Below are 23785 nucleotides of genomic sequence, written 5' to 3' on the forward strand. Positions count from 1 at the left end.
ATTCTGCTATCCTGTATTTATCTCATTTACAATGTGTTAAACAATAAGAAAGCCAGTATGTGTTGCTGGCACGTGTGGAATTCACACAGTACTGCAGTAAGTTTGTATGTGAATCTGGAGGAAAATCTGAAGTATGTGCAACTTTGACCCACTAGAGGGTGCTAGAAAACAACAAATACACCTCAAAAGGTCACTTCAGTGCCTGAAATCCTGCAGTTTAATCAGGATGAAGAGGCCGTTAAAGCTGATAAACTTTACTATTTAAATGTTACAGCCGTGAGTAAATGATCAGCCATCTGTGTAAAAAATTAAGTCATGCACATTTCATTAGATAATAATCTGCAAAACTGATGTCTAGTGAAGATGTTTTCCTATTGCAAGTTCTCTTGAGACCTTTTCTTGTTTGTGGAAAGTAGGCCATTCACAAAAGTCACCCAGGCCAAGTAGTAGACTATAAAACAATAAATTTCTTTAGTCTCAGATGGCTGATAATAAAATTAATTTATCACCGAACAGGCTTCTTTTCCTGCTGGATGTCCAGTCAAATTCTCTGCCTAATCCTCAGCAGTGTTATTGCTCCTGTCCCTACTGTGTTAAAAAATGTACCCAAAGGGAGAAATATATCCATGAAGTGGCACAGCTGTGCAACAGCCTCCCATAGTGTTACCACTGCATGTGGGTTTTACAGAAAGTGAGACCATACGGCAGCCAAATGACTAATAAAACACCAAATTGGCCGGCTATGTGCTTCACCGATGTTTGATTTATATAAACTGTACTTTCAGGCTGCAGATTCTTCACTGAGAAGAATTTCAATGTTTTGTGCCTCTCTAAAATATTTCTCAGTGAATAACATAATGCTTGGCAACATGAGATGTCAAATAAGCATCAGCCATCGCTGAAAGTTCTAATAAACTGGATGAATTGTTTAAGTGACAGCATTATATGGCTGCACAGACATCTGATCCTAAAATAATAGGCTAAATTGCTCTGTTCAGTGGAATATGAGAATAAAAAGAACCACAAAATACAAGGCCAGGAAACCCGAGGTAGCCGTGTTTCCACAAGGAGTCTTTAACTGCATTCTATGGGTATGATGTATTTGTGGCTCTTTGTAACACAAACTCTACCACTTGGATTGCAGTAAATAATTGCTAGCTGTTTCACACATTTGGTAATATGTTCTGTCTGGATAACCCTGAGTTTTGTTACAGCAGTTCTGCAACTAGAACATGACTGTGTCTTACTTTCCCTACACACTTTCTTTGCATGTTGTCTCATATAGCTCCTGTAATCCTGAAACTGCAAGACTCTCAACCATCTCACAGGTCAGAAAAGGTCATTTATATATGGAAGCCCATTTTTGGATTGATGACATTGATGAAAACTTAGCCTTGAAAAAAAAATCCCTTGGTAAGTCATAATTATGCAGGAATGGGCCTCCATATGTTTGTCCTGCAGCAGGCAGGTACTCTTGCCTCATTGGAGTGCTTCAAACCAATCGTCACTGTACTTATGGGCTGATGAGTAGCTCTTGTGAAATAGATGCCGCTGCAATCTTCTCTGCCACTGTGTTATTTGACATTATTGAAGAGGGCTGATGCTCTGTGAACGAGAGAATCCTGCCACGTTACAATGAATCTGAGAGGAATGAATGCAGCTTGTGGGGAAGAAGAGGAAAACAGGTGAGAGGTTTCCCACCTACACAAGATGAAAATACAGTCCTGTGGTTACCAGGTTCGTTTATCCCTGCAGGAATCCCTTCTCTAGCTAAGAAGCCATCGGGAAATGTATGTCTACCTCAACCATAAGAGTGTTAAATCGATCTACACAGGAAACACGTAAAGTGACAGTTTAGGAAAGTTAACCTCTGACCTGTTGGACTGACTCAAGCAGCGACGCAATCCCCCCGCGTGCAATGGCCGCGGGTCACAGGTGTGCGCCACATGTGAATGCTATCAGGGCCTGACAGAATGGAAAATGGAAATAAAAATGGAAATAATAGAGATGAAGCCAACAAGCTCAGCAGCGGGCAGGTAAGTTAAGGTGACATTTCTCTCATTAAAACTGAATATTGGTGAATATGTTGTCATTAAAGCTAGCAGAGGGATAACAGGAAGTATCTGTGGATTTAGCTGCTTGTTGTTAGCTGCCATCAGAAACAGGGGCCATAACCTGGATTTTAGAAATACTGAGGTCATGTCCCCGCCCCCACCCATCCATCGAGAACATTTTGAAGACTATAGTATAAATCTGTGCATTTCTCTGTATTCTGACAGGACCAATAATCACTTAGGAAATAATAACAGTTACAGCAAAGATGAAATTGGACTCAAATTCCAACAGAAGAAGAAGATAGGTAACAAATATGGCCAATTTTGACTGAGATTTATTAAACTTCTTTCTTTGCTAAAAGAACTTACTGACATGGGTAACACTTTATAATAACATTATTAATAAATGGTAAATTTAAAGTTTATTAGTTAAGTTAGGTCATTTCACTGTTAAGAATCAATGAAATGGTTCATAAAACATTTATTAAGCAGTTGTAAAGGTTAAAAACATCAGCTGCAACTCTCTAATGGCCAATGATGTGTATGAATGAACGACACTATTTACTAAGCATTTACAAAGTATTATGAACATCAACTTTCCAAAGAACTGCTAATAAATAGTTTATAAAGCATTTCATTGCTTCTCAACGGTGAAATAAATGTTAACTAAAGTTTGATTCACTATAAATTTGCCATTTGTTATTATATATAATTGTTTATTTCAATGATATGACAGATATTATGATGAAGATATCAAAGACCCTGATCAGAAATGCTCTTTTTGCTTCATGCAGTTGAAAGAGGTTTTGTTACTGTAACACTTGTTGGCACCTGTATGTTAACTAAAAATGTCAGGCTTGTGTTGCAAGTGTTCATGATATTGTGTCCAGACTCCTGTATTTGTCATGCCAGGCTCCACTTGCTAACATCTGGCCTCTTGACTGCCACAGTAGGAATAACAGGCATATGTAAATGATTAAATTTATGATTCAGCTTTCCTGGTATTGTGCATGCTGCCTCAGTGTCATGATTTACTGGCACACTTGATTACAAAAGAGCTATTATTAATGTTATTAGCATTTCCGACCAAGCGAAATAAATAAATAAAAACAAAGGGGATTCAGCTTATGAAATAACAGTGTTTTGCCTCATTGTTTGGTTTGAGTAAAGGGGGGCAAAAAGGTTATGAAACACTAAGCTTAAAAACCATAGGGTCTCAATTTTGTGGCATAAATTAATGTTTGAGTACAGTATTCTTTCATTATTTTACTTCTACTTTACTACTACTGTAAAGTAACCAGAGCACTAACAATATAATCTGTTGACCTCGCAATCGTTTTTACAGCAAATGAATGCACTCGTATGAGGTGAGTTTTAAAGCAACATTATGTAGAAATTTACATTTTGTGCGGTTTGGCGCCCCCCACAGTTTCTGAGTGCAACACTGCAATCATGAATACAAATCCCAGGTCTGTCCGACATAATGAGGTTCTAACTACAAACTTGTATGTTGAAGTAAACATGTATGTAACGCTGTGATCCTACCCTCTAACTCAAGTTACATAGTGCAGAAACAAGCAATAGGGGGCAGAGTACCTGTAACAGACACCAATCACAAGACACTGTATCATTGAAATTATTTTGAAACTATTATTTTAAGGTTCAAAGGTTACATAATGTTGCTCTAATGTGTATCCACAGCTAAATCTTTAATGAGTAAAATGTGTTGTTTAGGAGATTTGTACAATTTACTGTAAGTCACCTGTGTCATTTGTCGTTCCAAGAAGAAAATGACGGTGCAGTATTGAATGAAAATGCTGAAGCTCACCTGAAATGGTTCAGTTTGAGTGAGTTTATAATGCTTTATATAAAACAAAAATGCACAATATGTCATTTCTACTGCTAGGCTTCTCCCAGTCAAACGCTGATCAGCTGGTTAGAGCCGGCCAGCTCTGAGGATGGTTGATAGGTGCAGAGATGAGCTTCTGGAGGAATAAACACCTGGAGTCATGTCAGATTCTGCTCTATTACGTAGCCATTTGCTGACCGGAGGTGAGCTCAGAGATTACTTTTTAACTTTTGGGATTAAAAAGTAGATTTATCTTCACTCCTGTTTATCAACCTGACTGCAGCAGCGCTCCTTGGAGGTGACCTCCATTGTCGGGAGCTGATGTACTGTGATGCTGACGACTGGAGCTGGAGGGGAAATGTACTTCATAGATGTGGCGTGCAGAGAGAAGAGGGGAAAAAGAAGAGAGAGAATCAAAGTCTCTGGTGAGTGCTGACTTGAGTGATTGACCTAAATTCAAACACACAGACACCAGCATCTAATTTAACTCAATATGTAACACACAGTGTTCATGGATGAGGTCATGTTTTCAAGTTTTATTCACGTTACGTTATGACTCTCTCTCTCAGGAGATATAGTGACGGGTGATATATATATATTTCAAAAGAAGTAATTGCCAAGATGCCACCATTCTTTCAACTGCTGGTATTTTAGCAGGCTATTAGCCATAACTCTTAGCATGGAGTGTGGTGTTAAACCAAGTCTGTATCTTCACAAGTGAATTTTAAATCTCTCCACATTGGAGCACCTTAGTTGGGTTAAGTATGACTTGCTTGAGTTGGCATGACATATTAACCAAAACCCAGAGATACGGGAACATCTGTGAGATTCTTAGAAACCCGTCCTTTTCCCACTATAAGTCCATTTATGTTGTTCATATTTTCCTCTATTAAAACTGACTCAATCTGTTGTACTGGAGGTGATCCAATCATTTTGACTCACAGCAGAGTAATGGTTTAGAGGCTCTTGGTGCATTTCTATTCTGTGTTGAGCTGTAAGACTACAGCTTGTTTCTTATAAAGCATGCATTGAGTAGTTAGTTTGTTATCAACTTGGAGTGATAGTTTTTGTTTTTGAGAATCTGATCAATTTGACTTGAATTTTACTTTGTCATATTTCCTACAGTTTCTAGCAGCAAATAATGTGTTTTACATCACATCACGTATCACATAGTGGTATTACTTACCTGTAGCGTGTTTTAAAATATCAGTTTTGAGTAGTATTTGAAAATTTATGAGGAATTTTCCAGCCAAAAATTGACCTCACTTAACTGCCTGAAATGGTGCTTCTAATAGATTTATCAAATTAAAGCCAGATGACAATAAAGTTTGTATGTGTGTCTTTGTGTCCGGCACCTGTGTACAATTATTGATCAAGAGAGCAAAAGTGTGGAGTCAGCAGAGTTAAGCTAGGTCACAGGCTGCACATGGGAAACAATGTGACATGTACCAAATTGAAGTATGGCTGTCCAGCTCCCAATAACACTATTTATACACTGAATGTGAGAGTTTTTGTTTAACTGTAAAGATACATCACTAACTAAGAGTGAAATATTGCAACACTGGAATAGCCACAGTGAAACCTTACAAAGTAAAAGTTCCATTGCGCAAAGGAAAATTCCTCTCGTCCATCCCTAAGAGATTTCCTGTAAGTTCCCTGCAGAGGACTCACAGGCGTTTTGGAAGAACATGAAACAGTGGTCATGGCATGTGGCTGTAAAGCTATAAGCAAATCTGCACATCTCCACAGTTGGAAATCAGTTGAAGTGCTGAGCTGTTCAAGGACGGAAAAAGCTGAATTCAATAGTTCCACTATGCAATTAATCAACAATCAAGTGACTGTTCTCCAAAAGAGAAGCCTCACCGCATTATTACGTGTTTCTATTTTAAGCATTTCTTAATCACTCCCATGTGCATCACAATAATTTAACAGCAGCAATGACGAGTGGTTTGCATAAATGACTTGGAAAAAGATGTTGGTTCCCATTTTATTGGAGCATTTTGTTGGATCTCACCATTTGCTATTTCATAGATGTTTTCACAGTTTCTGCTGACTTGCAGTGGGACAATGACAATGACAGGCTGTGCTCGAGTCAGCGTTGTATCACCTCAAAGGAATGCTCCATGACATAGACGTGACAGACAAAAAGAAGTGATCCAGACACTGAAACGGTAGCGTTGCTGTGTTACCTCAGTATGTCTTTGGTCTGTTGTGAGTTATGACAGGAAGATGGAGCGATCACGTTAAAGAAGAGAATGGAGAGAGAAAAAGGAGATGACAGAAAGATGGATGTGGATTCACATTGCAGACACTTCATGGTTACTGTCAGCTTAAAATCTCTTTTGATGAGTGTTTCTTTACAGGAGGAGCAGTTCTGTGGTTACTGTTAGTGATATAATTATCCCTCCTGATAATGATTATATAATTTAATTTGACTTCGCAGTTGGACTGGCTTCTTACGTGGTTCATAACCACTGGAAAATGAAAAGGGTATGGTGGAAAAGTCACCTCTTCTACACAGTCCTTTCATAGCGCTGATGTCAAAACTAGGGGTTGACCGATATGGCTTTTTCAGGGCTGATACCAATTATTAGAAATCAAGGGGACTCAAAATCAATATTTGCGACCAATATTCATTTGCAGTTCAAATAAAACTGTTTGTGTCACTGACATCCTCAATTCATCAATTTTATAAGCTCTGAAGGATTTTTAAATGTAAGTTATAGTGCTTATACAAGATTATACACATCCTCATACCCAGATGACTCAATAGTTTGATTGCCAATGACTCCCAAAACGACATATGACTGTTGGAGAGTACCAGCGACAGGACCGGACGGGACCTTCATCATCACAATGGACGTGAAATGGTCATAGTTTCTTTAGGTTAATGCATAAAAACTGCTTTGTTAGGTTTAGGAAAAGATAATGGTTTGGGTAAAATAATGCGTGGTACTCAAGCCCAGAGTGTTAAGTTAGCTTCATGGGTGAGGTTGTGTTGAATGCTGAGCTGAAGTCAACACAATATTCTCCAGGTGTGTGAAGACTGAGTGAAGGGCAGTAGATAGGGCATATATGTGAAATGAAATTTTATGTGACGTAGTTTAAGTATGTTCTTAAACCTAAACGTCTACATAATTTGATATGAACTATATCGTCAATGACACCCTAAACTACACATATGACCATTCTCGCCTCACAAAAAGTGTGACATAAGATTACATAAGAGTACCAGCAACAGGAGGGTTACATGCTGCTATTCCGACATGCCGCTATTTAGACAGTGACCTGTAATTGTCGGAATAGCGGCATTAAAGTTATTTTTCAAGCGTCCCACTATTTCGACATTGTTTTTTGTCATTGTCGGAGACATGTCGGAATAGCGGCATGTCTAAATAGAGACATGTCGGAATAGCGGGATGTCGGAATAGAGACATGTCGGAATAGCGGGATGTTGGAATAGCGGGCGGACCCCCAACAGGAGAACCAGAGTGGGCCTTCATCGTCACGTAGTTAGTGTTGTGAAATGGTCGTAGTTTAGTTATGTTTAGCCACAAAAACTACTTGGTTAGGTTTAGGAAAGATAACAGTTTGGGTAAAATAAGTAAGCGTTTCTAATGAGATATTGTTTAACTACGTCCTCATACCATAATGAGCAACTAGGTTGATTGCCAGTGACTCCCAAAACTACATTTATGACAGTTTCCACAACAACATGAAAACTATGATACATGACCACTGGAGAGTACAAGTGACAGGCAAACTGGAGCTAGCCTTCATCGTCATGTGTTTAACCTTGTGAAATGGTTGTAGTTTGGTCAGGTTAAGGCACAAAAAATACATGGTTAGCTTTAGGAAAAGATAATGGTTTGGGTAAAATAAGAAAGCTATGTTAGTAACGCATAAGCGATGTTACGTAGTTGATGTACGCCCTCATACCTAAAAGACTGAACAGGTCAATTGTGAATGATTTAAAAAAATATAAGATATATGAAAAGATATATGACCTTTCCCACAACACACTATGACACAAGACTGTTGAACAGTACCAGTACCAGTAACAGGCTACAGAGCTACGTGGGCTCTCGTTGTCATTTGGTTAACCTTGGGAAATATTCGTAATTGGATTAGCTTAAACCACGAAAACTGTTTGGTTAGGTTTACGTAACAAAACTACTTGATGAGGTTTCGGAAAAGATAATGGTTTGAGTAAAATAAATAAGCTACGTTAGTAACTTAAAAGATATGTCATGTATGTGACATAGTTTAAGTACTAAAAATAACTCACCGATGACTTTTGGTTCCACATGGGACACAAACAGCAGCCTGCTGAGAGGAAGTCCTCTGCTTGTTTGTCCCAACCACTTACCCCATCCTCCTCCTAGTACGGACTTTTTTTGCTCTTGTGCTGCGTCACCTGATTTCCTTTTTTGCTCCCATCATAATTACTATGGTCACTAGGGGTCATTGCCTAACAGGTCGCACTACAATGTTTGCACAGATGACCACCAGCAATTGTTCTGGTGAGGACAGCCTGGAAAAGTGGTTAAAATCCCCAATGACAGATTTATTCTGTGGTTCCTCCAGTTTACTTTAGAGCTGGAGTAAGACGGGTTCACAGGGAGCACAGGAAAGTTAAATATGGCTCTATTAGAAGTCCAAGGACATGGACTTTTACATAAGTGAAACAACAATGCAGGGCCAGTTTGAAGGTTCAGGTTTGAAGGCTCAGGAAATGCGGTTCTCTTTGTGCTGAGTGAGCACTGTGTCAGCTCATGGTTTTCCATGTTGGTTGAGGAGTGGGGGCTGCAGAGGCCACCCTTACTGAAGGTTTTCCATCGTGGTGAGTCCTCAGACGTACACGGCATCCAAAGAGTCTGTCGTTTCTGTTTATGGAGACGATGAAACACCGTCCTCTGTTTTACCGCGATTAGGCTGATTGACTAAGCAGACGTAAACTGGTTTTAGGGTGTAATTGCTATATAAAAGTGTTGATCTGTCCGTGAATAGAGAAGAATTTGGTAAAAAGTGTGTTTTACTGTCCCATCCATCTTTAGTAAGAACACAGCTTACAAGAGTGACAGTCGCAGTGATGAATGACTTCCTTTGTTTCATCCAGATCCTCTCTGTCATGGGGAAGAAAGCTTTTCAGCTTTTGACTTATGAGCCAGTTTCAGCTGCCAGTGTTTGTCGTTTTAATGTAGGACAAGTGTTTTGGCTACTATCACCTAAGCATCCATCTTTACTTTGGCAGTACAAAATGCTAACATGGTAAATTGGGTTTTATTTGAAGCAAGGGATTTTCAATCCGCATGCACGCTTTGCTCTGCTGATAATTGCCTCCTTTAAACAATTTCAGATTGACTTTAAAGTTGTCAGTCACAGTGATTCATACTAAATTGATTTCAAATGCTCTCTTGTCTAAACCTTTCTCAACTCAAGTCTTGTGACAAAATACAGTATGGCATTAATGGAGCTTGGTTCATTGCAGTGTAAAGTCATTTTTGCCTCATTTTCCAGCTGTCTTTGGAAATCTCATTGACACATAGTAAAGTAAAGGTGGTTTCTGCTGTCAGTGGAGGGGACTGCTATATGCATTAGTTTTACAAGCCTGTCACAATTCATTTGTCAGTCCCTGGTGTGCTGACTCTACACGCAAACACTGTGCTTGACAGTATTTGAGACAACATATAGCACATTTTTTGTTACTGTGCTTTAAAATAAATGTTTACTTCTGTTAACTGTAGAAAATGTTGCGCTGTTAGTGAAAATTAAAGAGAACAAATGAGGTATTGCAAGATGATGTAGCTGTGGTTGCTGCATGGTGGAGGAATGTGTTGTGAACTGTGACTGGTTTTGAACACAGAAGTAATCTTTTGCATTTTATCCAAATTACGTTCAAATTACAATACAATACAATGCAATTAAATGTTTTACAGATTTGCATTTTATTCACATTATAAACACTGTATGCTCCAGTTTCACTCAATTAAGATTCTAATGAATAATACCCAAAATCGCATATCTGACTTTGTCAAAATAAGGACCATCATGTGTTTATATGCTATAAGGTTTCTTTTTTGCATCCTTCAATATATTGAAAAACATGTAATGTTGATTCTACAAATGAAGAGTAGACTTTTAGGGAGGTTAGCCACAACAAATTGAGCATTAAAAATGATGCAATGACCTTTTTGTGTGTCAGACTGTGCATGTTGAGTACCTTCTAGAAAAGCAAGTGGCTATAGTCTGCTAAGTGCTAGTATTAGCATCTAATATAGCAAAGGCAGTTTTTTCTTTTAAGCAAGATATCTGAGAGCAGGAATGTGATCTGTATTACTAAAAAACTCAAAGCAACATTATGTTACATGGTTATGATATAATGAGTTTCGTTCGTAGTTGGCCCTTACATTACGTCTGACAAATTGTTACAGACCTGAGATTTTTTGTGTTGCAGTCAGAAACTGTGGGGAGCACCACATCATACAAAGTGCCCAATTTCTACATAATGTGCCCTAATGTCACCACAGGGTAGTATTAACTTTTCAAAAGTATTAATATTCAAAATCTTAGTGACAGTCTTAGTAATTACTGTAACTGGATAAACAACTTGCTTTAAATGGTTGAGTTGAGAAACCTTTAAACGATATAATTAGTGCAATTTCATCCATGATGAACTGTTAAAACACTAATAGCACTGTCATGGCAGCTCTGCGTCAATTAAATTCATTAGCTAAATTACACTTAATTAAAGTGTAATTCATGTTCATGACAGCTGACACATGATACATTGTTATGCCAGACGTACTCACCTTGTTTAATAATGTGTAACTTTCACTTTTGGAAAGTGTATAAATGTTACTTATGGGACAGCTTGCTGGCTATACTAAGCGTGCTTTATACAACAGGACACAAAAAAAGAGAAACACACAAGCTGTACATGTTTTATTGCAACTTAATAATGACATAACAGGTCTTAATACATTATATTACAAATATCTTTTATGTACAAACACAATGTTTTGGATCTATTGACATCAACAAACCACTAGATTTATACAGTAAATACAGTGCTTGATTCATACAAGCAAATTGTTGGATACCTGTTCAAGCAATTCAAGATTTCAAAACAAGTTTTTTTTTTGTTTTTTTTTAAGAAGAAAAAGCAGGACTTTAAAGAGTGTGTACCTCCTCAAACCTATTAAAAGTTGTACAAGCAGACTGATAATAATGTTGGGTAATTGTATCAGTTTCGGTTTTATGTAAGAAAATAAAATGGCACGATTTTTATAGTATATTTTATTGTAAAAAAACTGGCCAGAATATCAACCCTGTTACAAGTCAATGATAATGTTACTGTTCCTATAAATTACACATTTGTAAAATGTATTTAGAATGAAATTAAAAGTCACTGGATACGTTTCCTGTGTCAACCACATTTACTTTACGTACATACTAAATATACAGTATATATTGTAGGGTTCCTATCTCAAAGCTACTTAACTGAATTGTTGTATTCGGTTCTTTTATCTCAAATTAGTGTTTGTGTGCATTGTTTTTCTCACTCAGATCAAATAGGCAGGCTTTTGTTTTATCAAAGACAGCGTGTTTAAAACAACTCCTGAGCAAAGGAGGGTGAAAGGGAAAATGATACTGACAATCGAATAACACTGCACAAAGTGCACAGATTCTGTGATCTGTCAGGAGGTACCAGTTTATCAGCCTGATGTTTGCATATTGCACCTTTAGACATTATCTTTGTCTTTGATATCTGGCTTGGTCTGGTGCCCCTCCATTTAACAAAAAAAAAAAATGTATGGATTTTAGAGCTGTAAAGTTTTTTGTTTAGTGAGGGATACAGTACAGTAAGTGTTCCTTGGATGCTTAGTGGAAGGTATTTGGGTTTGGACGGATCATCATGACCACTTTCTTCAGTGAATAGGCTCCTCCTCTGAACTCTGCCCAGTAGACTCCATCTTGGTAGCGGCTGCGGTAGTGTCCTCCTCTGTACCAAACTCCATTCAAATTTGAATGGGCACAAGAGTTGTACCACCAGCCTCCCTTCTGGTAGTGAGCACAGTTACCTAGAAATATGGAAAGAAGAAAACTTTCAAGCTGCATTCATTACCATAAATTGTGCATTGAACACATACTGGGCCCTATTAAGGGTCTATAGCTCATGGGGCTAGTGTGTTTAGGGCATGTCCAAATCCATTTTGCTAGTTAAACGCATTCATCTGGGTGCAAAGTGTGGCGCACAGCACAAAGGGGATGTATTTAGATTCTGAAATAAGTCATGTGTGTGCCCCCAACCCCTAATGTAGAATTGGCAGGTTTTTTTTTTCGAAAAAAAAACATCCATACCATGCATCCCTGGATCCCAGTTCAATACTTTCTAACGTAATATATTACCTGTATATGCATCATGGTCTCTGTCCAGTGTTGTGAACTGTTTGCCGTTATGCCAGGTGAGCGAGTCGCCGGCGTTGCCATGATAACGGCCCACCCTCAGCTTGTAGAAGTCAGCCTCATTCTCCACTCTGAAGCTGGCATACTCTGCAAACACCTTTCTGCCTGACCAGTCCTCCAGCGTGACCAGCAGCTTGTAGTTTGCCTGGTTAGTCAGCCAGTAGATGTTCTCCAGACCGAGCCAGTACTCACCATCGATGTTGCCAAAACCTTGCTGTGAAGCACAGTGATAAGAAAAACATTATCAGTCAGATCCTTTCTGGAAGCTTCTTGGAACAGCTTGGATGTCTCTGGGATGATTCAAGGTCATTGCACGTGTTCTGGAGGCAACTATAATTTTAGCTCTTCTGTGGGGTTGTTTATCGTCAAGGAACATTATTATAAATGGACCCGCTGAGTCAAGTTTATAGCGAGCATCAGGTGTCCAGATTTCCACTATTATTTTGTTATTGAAAACACAGCAGGGTACAGTGCATATAGTATGAAATCCAACATGCTGGATGCTGTCTTGCTGCTTTGTTCTGGCTCCAGTCATACTGTAAGTGGGTTTGCGGTATCCCCTACCCTACACATGCTTTGAATCATGGAAACACTCCTTCTGATGAGTGTACAATGCAGTTTAGGATCTCATGTGGTTTAAAGGTTTTCGTAAAAGTCTTGGAAAGTTCTTCATTGTTGCCCTAAGCTAAGATTTAATCAGGACCCTCTTGAATTTTTGGCCAGAAAACAAATGTTTACCACTGAATTGCTGCTCCATGTGTGGGATTTCCCTTTCAGAAGAAAATGAGCTCCTCTGAATACAAAATGATGTCCACACAGCCCTTTTTAGCGGGTACCATCTGGTGCATTATTCAGAAAATAAAGTTTATGTCCATAACCCTCAAAATGCTGACACAGCCAACCATTGTTACATTTCAATCCAATATTCCCACATTTTTATTTAAGTGTGAAGTCATTCATAAAGACCAACTGATGTTGCTGGAATCAATGAGTCATAAGGCCGGGCAGTGACCGAGGCCGGTACTACATCAGACATTTTGAAAGCTGAACAATTACCTAGTCATTACTGGTGCGCATCTGGTCAGTGTCAAAAAAACCTACATAAGTCACCAGCTGCCCTCTAAACTATGAGGTCCTTGATGTGGTGTGAGGTTGTCGCACCTTGTACGTCTCCCAGTTCCTGAAAAAGTTGACAGATCCGTCCACCCTCCTCTGGATCACGGTCCAGCCACCTGGATCATGTCTCTGGTCACACCACACCTGCATAAGCCGGTTGGCATTCTCCGGCTTCACCAGGAACATGCCGCTGCCAGTGTGGCCATCTTCCAGAGCCTGTAGACAATCCTTAAACGGACCTGAACAAAAAAAAGACAAAAAGACATTTAAAGCATGTAAAATCCAGTCGGTTACAGCTGCATCTCAGAGGTTAAGTAGGGGAAATGGAGACAAAGTCGGAATGAGAAAAAGAGTTTTTATACCCTGCCATAGGGAATCCCATTTTTCAACAGAGGCTCTCATTTTAACAGTAGAATTGACTTTGGCTGCTCCTCTCACGAGGGAAATGGCTGCCGGCTGGGCAGCCAAAAGAAACACTGGCATGAGGGCAGAGGGAATCCTGACTAACTGAATGATGAAACAGTAGCAAAAACCTTTTAGCGTCTGTGATGCTTAACAGTGAAGGATTATTATATTACTTTCACTTTGGTTTATATATGGATTTTATATTATACAGACTCTCATTTTCAGTGGAGGCAGCCATATTAAGGCTTCACATCGAGTTTTGAAGAGAGGATTTCCGGGATTCATTTATTTAAGGACAGCAGTATTACCATAAGTTGGGTGGAGTTACAAGCATGTCATGAAGATGTATTTCTTTTAGCAGCATCAGCTCTGCACTATCATGCAGTGGAAGTAGAACGTGCACTAAAATTGTTATCTGCATTTTGCGCAAGGTCAATAGTTTTATTGGATATCACGCTGCAAATCAGTGAAACGTAATATTCCTGTGTGCCATTACGATTTTAGCCTGAATTCCATACCCAGCAGATTAGGAAAAACACTTAAGGGGCAACTTTCTCTCCTGATTCAATTGGCTGTGAAAGTTCTCAAGATTTCACACTTGTGTAGTTTGCCAATTGGCTCGGATTGCAAAGTCTTTAAATACAACGGAGACAAATGAAAAGGGAATAGGGGCTAGAGGTGAGGGAAGGGGTGCATCAACAGTTTGCAAGAGATATAATAAAAGTGAAGATATATGAAAGAAGAACCAAGGCACTTCTTTTTTTATATGCCAAGCTAACATGCCAAAGTGTTCACATAATGTGAAAAGCCAGAAGTTTTTCTTTCTTTTATCAAGTGACTGCGGATGATATGTTTCTTGACCCTCTCTCTGCCATCCATTTACTCTCAGGAATGTCTCTGTTGAGCAGATACAAGCCAGAGAGCTGCCCTGCCCTGCCCTGCCCTGCTCTGTTCTGCCTGATAAAGTCTGCAGCTTTGGTGGAACATATGACTGATTCTTGCCTGGTGCAACTGGAACAAATGACATCACTGACTCCTGGTATCTCTTTCTGTTTGCACCCCCTCCCCTTTTCCTGAGATGCCGTCCCTCTGTTTGCCTCTGTTGCTCTTTCAGGTCTCTCTCGTCCTCCCTCCCTTCCTGCATTGTGTGAAGCTCACTGTTCGTGTTAAGGGTTTATGTAACATTTTAGGGTGTTCGTTGCACGGCTGTGGGCAGGAAATTACTTGCCTCCTTTCAAAGATTCCATACAAAGGCTACCGTTCACATGCAGCCTGGTGAAAATGGAAAGCAGCATCACATAATGTCAATGGAAAAAAGCTCCCAGTAGTCATGTTGGGAATGGTTTGCTTTTTTCCACCGTATTAAAACTGAAGTCTCTTAATGAAATGGAACAGCAGTGGACTATCGACTGCAACTGATAACACAAAACACCCTTCACAACAATTTTAAAGCTTTATCTTCCACTAACATGTGTTTAAGAGCCCTATGGGCTTGGATCCAGCTATCCATTAAGGCGCATGTATTTATCCTGCTAATATGCTTTGTGTTTTTTTGCGTGGGTTGAATCACGGCAATTAGATGATACGCATCTCAAAAGGCTGCAGACAACAACCTTTCTGTTCTCCCCAAGAGCCCTTTGCTCTGGGAATGTGTGGGGTGTATTTAAATCAGCTACTACTCGGAGAATGGGTCCTCGCCATTGTCGTGTCATTAATGATTAAGAGGTTCCCAATGTTGTGGGCTCGGACACACAATCCTTTGTTTGTGATGGCCACGGATGTTTTTGGTAAGAATGCATCAAAAATGGAACTTTATTGAAAAGTTTGCGTTGGACTTGCTGTTAGACTCACCAGAGGGCTTGTCAGTGGTGGAGGGGCTGTGTGTGCCTGTGGGCATCGTCGGAAGAACAGGGGGAGATTTTTGGTCGCTCTGGATCTCGTTGCTGATCGGGTTGCTAATTCGTGGAAGGACAGGAGGCTGGTAAGGCTTGTTGAGAGGTGGTGATGGCGGAGGTGGCTGAGGCCGTGGCTGGGGGACGGGAACATGGCGAGGCGGAGGACGGCTTTGGCACTGCTCCTCCAGCAGGGCAATAAGAGTCGATTGGTTTGTGGCCAAGGAAGCCAAGTGCTGGTACTTGTGCTCGAGATCTTTGTATCGACTGGTGAGCTGTTGCATCTCAGAGGTTTGGTTCAGGATCCTGTTCTCCATCTGAGCCAACTCTAGGGCATTGTCTCTTTTCCTGATGATCTCGTGCAGCAGCTGCATATACAGCTGAGTGACTCTGGAGTTCATGTTTCGGCTCTCCTTCCTCAAAAGCTTGACCTCATTGACTATACCTCCGTCCACTTCTACCAATTGTTGCAGGGTCTCAATCTGCCTCTTCTGTTTCTGTAGCTCCACATTTAGCAGCTCCAACTCCTGTTTGTTAACCCTGTTCTCCAGCATGGCCTCCGGCTCCTTGGAGTTGACACAGATGGCTCCGGTCACTTTTTGTTGAGGCACAATGAAAGTGTAGGAGCACTTGTCCTGCTGCGGGTCGGCTGGAGCACGCTTGCTCCTTCCAGCATAGAGAAACTCTTTCTCTAGACCATCGTCACTACTCTCAAATTCTTGTGTCCTGTCGCTGCCATGGCTGCTATCTGACGGACTCCCCTGAGTCTGCTGGACACCGCATGCTAGTCCATAAACAAGAAGGAGCCCCAGTAGGACCATTGAAGGGGGCTCCATGAGTTTGTGTCCAACGTACCAAGACCTGAGGAGAACAAGGAAGAAAATGAAGAGCATGATTGGATTATTTTCAAAAACCTGTCATAACTGACCCACTCTTGTAGTCAGTAAGCAGAAGACCGTTTGAGCATACATATTCTGACACATACTCCTTACTATCATAACTGAAAGCCCCCAGGATTGGGCCGCATACTCAATTTGACAATGGAATCCTTCACATATGCTGATTGAGACCAGAAGAAGACTGCCCATCGGAATACACTGCTTCTGTCCTCCATTACCTGCAAGGAGCGGGCAGGCACAGAAGCCCTGTACATAAACATCTGTGCATATGTAGGTCATTACAGCTCCCAAAAATATGGGCTACCGAAAAAGATTAGATCTGAAAGGAAATCGCCCACTGAGGCTGCTATGACTTTCCATGACAGGGAACACATTATATTCATGTGTTATATATAAATCAAGAGTGTCATGGTTGCCACACTGTACATTTCACTACCGGCATTAGCACACACAGTTGTTTTCCCCATGGCTTTTAGGTGCAATCCATTGAATACATCTGCTTTTGATCATGAATTCTTTAAATCAGCTTTCCACTATCAGATATGCTGTTTGAAAGGTCCTAATCCCCTCACTGCCCCTAAGAAAAACATTTCTTTTGTCTAATGATGTGCTGATGTCTTCAGTCAGTTGCATTGCTGTTAGTGGAGTGTGTTTAGCTTAGTTTGCTGCGTTGGCTCAGGCTCTCTTTGGGCGACTGCCACAGCTTGTCCTTGACACACAGGAACACTCCTATCTGCTCCCTGCTGCAGGCCTGGACATCTTTGCTTATGGAAAGTTTGAGACACTACCAGATGATGCTATTCAAGGAACGGTCGCATCAGTCCTGTCTATAGCCCTAAACAGAGGAGGGAAACAAGCTCCATTCAGACAGTGAAAGGCAGTGAATCATTATCTATGCATCTATATAAAATATTTAAAAATGCCTGTTTTTTCTTTTCACTGTCAAACTAAAGCTTACTTTAAACATCTAGAATGCTGAAGAATCTAATGAGAGATCTTACAACACATAATGTATGATCTTTCTCGGAGATCAGTGTCTTGCTTACACCAGCCTTTTCTCAAGAGTTAATGAGAAGGAGATGCTTGACTTTTAGCCCCAGAATTCAAAGCGAGGGCCTCTTACTAACAACAAGAAGTGTAGGCAGTTTTGTTGTAGATGATGTGATGTTATTAGGGGATGCCACTGAGTGCTGAGGAGAATGTAACTCCTGTTTAAGCATATCAAGGTCTTGAACTCCCGGGGCACCTTAATTGAAAGCTGCTGCATATTGGATTACAGAGGGGTCCTGTGTAACACCTCCCCAGAGTCAGAAGGGGCCTGTCTAATCAGAAAGCATTATAGCGAGGCCTATATTGGCTCGGTTTTGAAAGTGCTTCCCTCACACGTTTATTATAGCTTATCTCTGTGTGAAAGATAATCTACCTCATAATAGTGAGAACAAAATAGGGAAGAGAGCAGAAATGTTTTTGTCTTGTTAATCCGGGCGTGCTGCCAGCACATTAGGTTGGAGACATGGAGAAGAGAAATGCAGCAATGTCCAAGAACATGACCCGTAGCACATTCAAACCTTTCTGGCTTTATCGGTCTAGAATAGAATGTGTAAACATTTGTTTTTACTGGAAAGAGAAAGGGGTTTTACACCCTGGCTCGTTAACTCGTTAACTTGTTGGACTTTTTGGTTTGCAGTTTACCTGGCCAGAAATAAAATCACTTACGGGACAGGGAAACGTAAGATGTGATCCTGCTCCCATGCTTTTTCTATCTAAAAGTAGAAAGTCCTTGGCTTTAACATGACTGTACGACACTCAATGAAGAATGTAGTTTCTGTTTCAAATTTTCCATGAAGCTGTCTTCTGTCATCACAGTGTGAGGTCCTTCCTCTTACTAATCCTGCTAACAAAGCCTGGCTGTATGACGTCACCTGAGCCATTGCTGATTGATGCAGAGGTTGCAGTGTCATACGTATTTTTCACTATATGCAAAGAAATACTTTTCATCAATTATCACTGAAATCATCATAGTCTTATAGATCAAGGCCTGAAGCAGTCACTAATAATAGCTTCCAAACAAGTCCATACTGAGGTAATAGAGGAGCCCAGGGCCTGTCCCTTGTAATGTGCTGATGACTGTGTTTGGCCAGTGGCTCCTGTGGTTTCTCCCCCTGGAACATGAGCTCTGTCTCTCAGAAATGCCGTGTGATTGGCCCCTGCTGCGGAGGAGTCCCATGTTGGACGTCGTTAGCCCGGAATCTCCTCCTCTAGGCTTCACTACACTTCAAAGCTGAGAGGAAAATGTTTGCAGCTTGTGATGAAATGTGCACAAGTGAGAGCGGCATGTGCGTGTCTGCGAGTGTTTTTTCTGTTAATGTGTGTTTTCAAGCAACAACGCTTGCTGGGCTCAGTCTCCCAGGGACCCGGAGAGAGTCCCATCTGCCCCTACAGAGACAGCCTGTTATTAACCCATCCACCGTCTGCCAGAGGGAACAACAGAGAGCCGCCTCCTCCTTCTTCACTGTTAACAGCCCCCACAGCTCATTATTGTTCTAACATCAGTTCACTTTAACAAGCTGCCATTGACTGGCAAGAAGCTGCAATGATTAACTGGTGTTGAGAAGTGTCATATATGTCTGCTCTGCTCAAGGCAGAAAGACGGAAGTGAAGTTAATAACTCTCAGCGTTATTTGTTTGCCAGCTCCTCCTGGGTAGGGCTGGGCAATATGATATCATTATCCTGATATGACACTATGTCTCGTCCCCGATTTTGGATATCGTGACATGGTATAAGTGCTGTCTATTCCTGGTTTTGAAGGCTGCATTACAGGAAAGTGATGCAATTTTCTGAACTTACCAGACTGCTTTACTTGTTCTGATACTTGCCTTTACCCACAAGTCATTTCATCTGCTATTTATCACAAATCTCATTGTATTAATATTTTGCGAAAGTACCAATAGTCATCCCTACTTATCCAATATACTACAAAGCTAGAATGGAGCTCAGTAGAGTGCATACATCCACCAAGCCTGTCCCTTTTGCACTCAATCATAGATTGATTTTTGATTTTGATTTGTTTTTTTGTTTTTGTTTTTTTATCAAGATCTGTGCATGATTCCCTGAATAATTAACAACAATGTTGAAGAAAGTGAGAAAAACAATCCTGGATTTGGATCCACACCAAAAGCTAACAGGGTCTATTCTGGGCCGTGACCCATCCTCCATCCAACATTAACTGCGTCGGGCTTGAGTCAGATTCGGACATAAGAAGCAGAATGCCTGTCACGCCCGGTCAGGTTTGGTTACTACATTCTCAGACTCGGCTAGGTTTGGACAAAAATATAGAATTTGATTTGTCATCCAGTCCAAGCATTTATGAAGCCCTTTTGATGAGCTTTCAATATATCCTGCTAAATGTTTTGTGTATCAAGATGTAGCCTAAAAATATCACGATTCTAAGGCCAGCCCAGCCCCACTCTTGGGCAATTTCTACTTCACACCAACATATTTTGGTTTTACTGTCTTCAGGTGTCTACAGTCTGTGTTTACACGACTCCTTCTCCTGGATTTTACTCCATGTTAAATCAGGTGTGATCGGCGGCTGTGGCGAGCAGGTCATTGTGTCTCTGACCAGGGCCGTACTCCAGCCTTTTTGGTCATGCTCAGCACATATTAATTAGAAGGTGGGCAGCCTCTCTCAGACTGATGTCTCTCACCCCAGCCCCTCTCATTTCAGCGTGAGCATGGCATTCCTCACATTCTTCGTCACCTCATTAGAGTGAGCTGCCATACACACATGGAGAGTCAGTGGCGGTGGCAGACGGAGGGAGCTAGCCCCTCTAGACGCAGGACCACTACTCCCCTCATCTGCACCGTACCTATGAAGATATACTGTATCTACTGACCCAATTTGTTCCCAGTGTCCTACTTTCTGTGTGAATGCTTCATAATCACATCATCATCATCCACAACAGGAGATCACAACACAGCTACACAGCACCTAATTTGTCAGTAGCCGAAAAGAAGCGGACACTTTGCGGGACGGCTTTGTGCTGCATGTTCAAATTAGCGCCAACTCTGCTGAGAACCGGCAGTCTTCTGCATGACACCCAATATGTGTTGGATCAGAGTCAAATTCAATTTGCTCATGGTAATCTGCACTATTACATTACCTTGAGGGTGACCTCATTCTTTCCTCAAGCATGTAATCCCTGTAAGCGTGTAACATGACATTTGGAACATGATTAACCTCAAGTACCTGCTCAGTTTGATGGTATAGGACAGTATTTGTTTTGACTCTCCATGGAGCAGGAGAGCTCAGGTATTTGATACAATTTTACGTTTAGTTCTGTCTCATGCTGCTTGGTGCGTTCTTCCATACCACGCTTGTGATCTGAGTCAGACGGGGAGGCAGGGGGTCTCGGGGAATTGTTTCGATAAGTTCCAGCATTCTACCTCAAAGCCCCCTTATCCAAACACTACCCTGGCAACAGAAACAAAGACGGGATTCAACTGGCTGTTTCCCTGTCCTCTTGAGCCCAGGGGAACATCCTGAAGCTGCAGACTGCTTGACATCTTTTTTTTTCTTTTAGAAGTGAATGGTGCTTTTAAGATATTAGAAAAGAAATCTCTTTGTTAGCGTGTACCACACGAGGCATCATCATCATCGTTACGTATTTGCCTTTATTTGACCCCTTAAGGGTCCTGTGTTTTGACAAGCTGGGTGTTTTATCAGTAGCAAAGAAGCACTTAGGCAGGAGAGCCCGCTCTCCAGCATCCCCCTGCGCTGAATTAACCCCCCTCGACCAAGTCTATCAGAGTCATCTGTCTGGTTAGTCATCAGAAAGTAGAAGTAGCCGTTGGCACCATTCAGTGAGTCAGATAACAGATGCTGCATGATAACGGCTGAATTTAGGAACAAAAGAAGACATTATGTAAAAGGCTGTAGCTTGAGAGTTACCAGCCAAAGACTCAAGTTATTAACAAAATAATTATGCAGTGTGCAGTGTTGTAAAAAGTAGTCCTGAAATATTACTTTGGTAAAAGTGAGTCACTGTTAAGAATAGTACTTGAGTACAAATCTTTAAAAAAGTACCAGATATTAAATCTACTGAATTTCAAAAGTACAAGTAAAAGAAAATTATACACAGTTTGTTTGTATACTTTATACTGTGGGCTGAATGATTATCAGATTCAATATTCAGAATACGTCTGATTATCCGAATACATGTGCATTTTTTAAAAATCCGATTGTTAATAAAATAAATTGATTTTAAAATGTGCTCACTTTGTTTGCTGCAGCGTGCAATCTGTGAATTACATAGTAACTGAAGATATCAAATAAACATAGCAGATAAAAAGTACAATATTAGCCTCCAAAATGTAGTGGAGTGAACGTGTAAAGTAGCAGAAAATGGAAGTAATTAAGTAAAGTACCTCCATTGTATTGCATAGTACTTGAGTAAATGTACTCAGTTACATTCCATCACTGTTGTAATGTTAGCGATATCACTGGACCGATGTGTCACACCAAGAAAAGTCTTTTTTTTCTTCTGGAAGAATAACTGTTACAAACAATGTATCAATGCAAAGAACTGAAGTAATGTTTGAATTAACATAATAATAAACCAGTAAATATGATATATAGATAAATCAATGGTTTCTCAATGCTTACAAGATAACTGCAGAGTATTGATGAGGCTCCCTCAGTTGCCTTGCGCTCCTGGCAGAGCTGATTGAAGTTTCTCCTGGTAGAAAGTCATCCCAAGTGTGAAAGCTGCACCCCTGTGTCCTCCTCTCTGCCCGTCTGCTCACGCACTCTTTGTCACCTTAGTCCATTCCAGCAGTGCAGAGGTAGTGCTGTTTTTTTTAAAGCCTGTTATTAAAAGACCATCATTAGCCCAAGAAGCCTAACTTGCCAGAAAGTCTTCAGCAAACATTGAGCAGATTGTTCCAAAATCCACTTGAAAAAGTTGGAACACTTTCAAGAGACAACTGGTAACTTTAGTTGGATGGTGGAGGCTTGTCTTCAGGTTTGTGTACTGCCTGTGGCCGTTAGGAGAAGACTGTCACTTTTCTGTGGGCTGAATCCATCACTTCTGCCTCACAGCTCTAAGAGGCTGTCTCTCTCAACTGCACCTCTCTCCCTCCCTCTCTCCCTCTCCCACTCTCTCTCTCTCTCTCTCTCTCTCCCTCCCTCCTTTAAATGATGAAAAATCCTCTTGCACTGTTTCAGTAGGCAGACAAATTGTGCTGAGAGCCTCCCCCTCTCCCTTAAAAATGAACACATTCTTGTTTAAAGCAACAGCCTTCTTTCTCCACCCCTCCTCCCCATGGCACAAAAGAGATCTACAAGCATGCACAGCACACACACACACACACACACACACTGAAACACACTACTCAAATTTCCAACCCCCTGCCCCCTGGCCACCAGTTCACCACCACCACCGCGACCACTATTTCTGGCTTGGACTGCGTGGTTCTTCTGGTGGTGGACAGCACTGATGTTACACTGATCAGATCCTAATTGGCTGTAAATGTACACTTGCCCCCGAGAGACGGAAAGCGCTCGACATATAGGAAGCAGATCCAGGTGTTTGACTTAGACCAGGTCTGGGTAAGTGGCTGCTGACCCTGCTTTATAGCCCGGAGGTGAGATGTCTGAAACGGGGCTGGATCTGCGCACAAAGCAGCACACTCGAACTATATCTCGCTGGGGGATCATTACGTAATTAGTTCAAAAGCAGAGCTGTGCTCGCTCATGTCCATGTGTGCTGGACAGAAGGATATGAAACACGTCATCCTGAGAACACTCCTGCCAATTCTCAGTGTTAACAATATAAATTTCACAAGCAGACACTTGGGTATGGACACTGTTGCCTTGATGGTTTTTGTGTTGTCTTCCTGTTTTCAGTGTGTGCCCAGCCAATCGTGTTGTCATCAGGTTTTCCAGTTCCTACTAGGATGATTTAATAGTTTTCTATTCAGAGCACATAGAAACTTCAGAGTAACATTGCTCAAAGAGAGGCAAAACGTTTCTAGCAGCTACAGAACCAATCACAATGTCTATATTAACTTTCAGACGATATCATGATGATATTTATTTA

The 23785-nt window shown here is 40.9% G+C and overlaps 1 protein-coding gene across 1 annotated transcript; it reads right to left on the reverse strand.

Annotated features, from left to right (window-relative positions):
• Window positions 1-10833: 10833 nt before the first annotated feature.
• angptl2b (angiopoietin-like 2b) lies at window positions 10834-22760 on the reverse strand. The gene is made up of 5 exons (XM_084358873.1): window positions 22351-22760; window positions 15745-16646; window positions 13534-13727; window positions 12316-12586; window positions 10834-11987 (listed from the first exon to the last, which is right to left on the reverse strand). Exons 2-5 carry the CDS (start codon window positions 16619-16621, stop codon window positions 11788-11790), a joined length of 1542 nt encoding a protein of 513 aa, XP_084214999.1. The 5' UTR covers window positions 16622-16646; window positions 22351-22760; the 3' UTR covers window positions 10834-11787.
• Window positions 22761-23785: the final 1025 nt, after the last annotated feature.

Source organism: Pagrus pagrus (genome assembly GCF_965226575.1).
Source record: "Pagrus pagrus genome assembly, chromosome: 8".
Lineage (NCBI taxonomy): Eukaryota > Metazoa > Chordata > Actinopteri > Spariformes > Sparidae > Pagrus > Pagrus pagrus.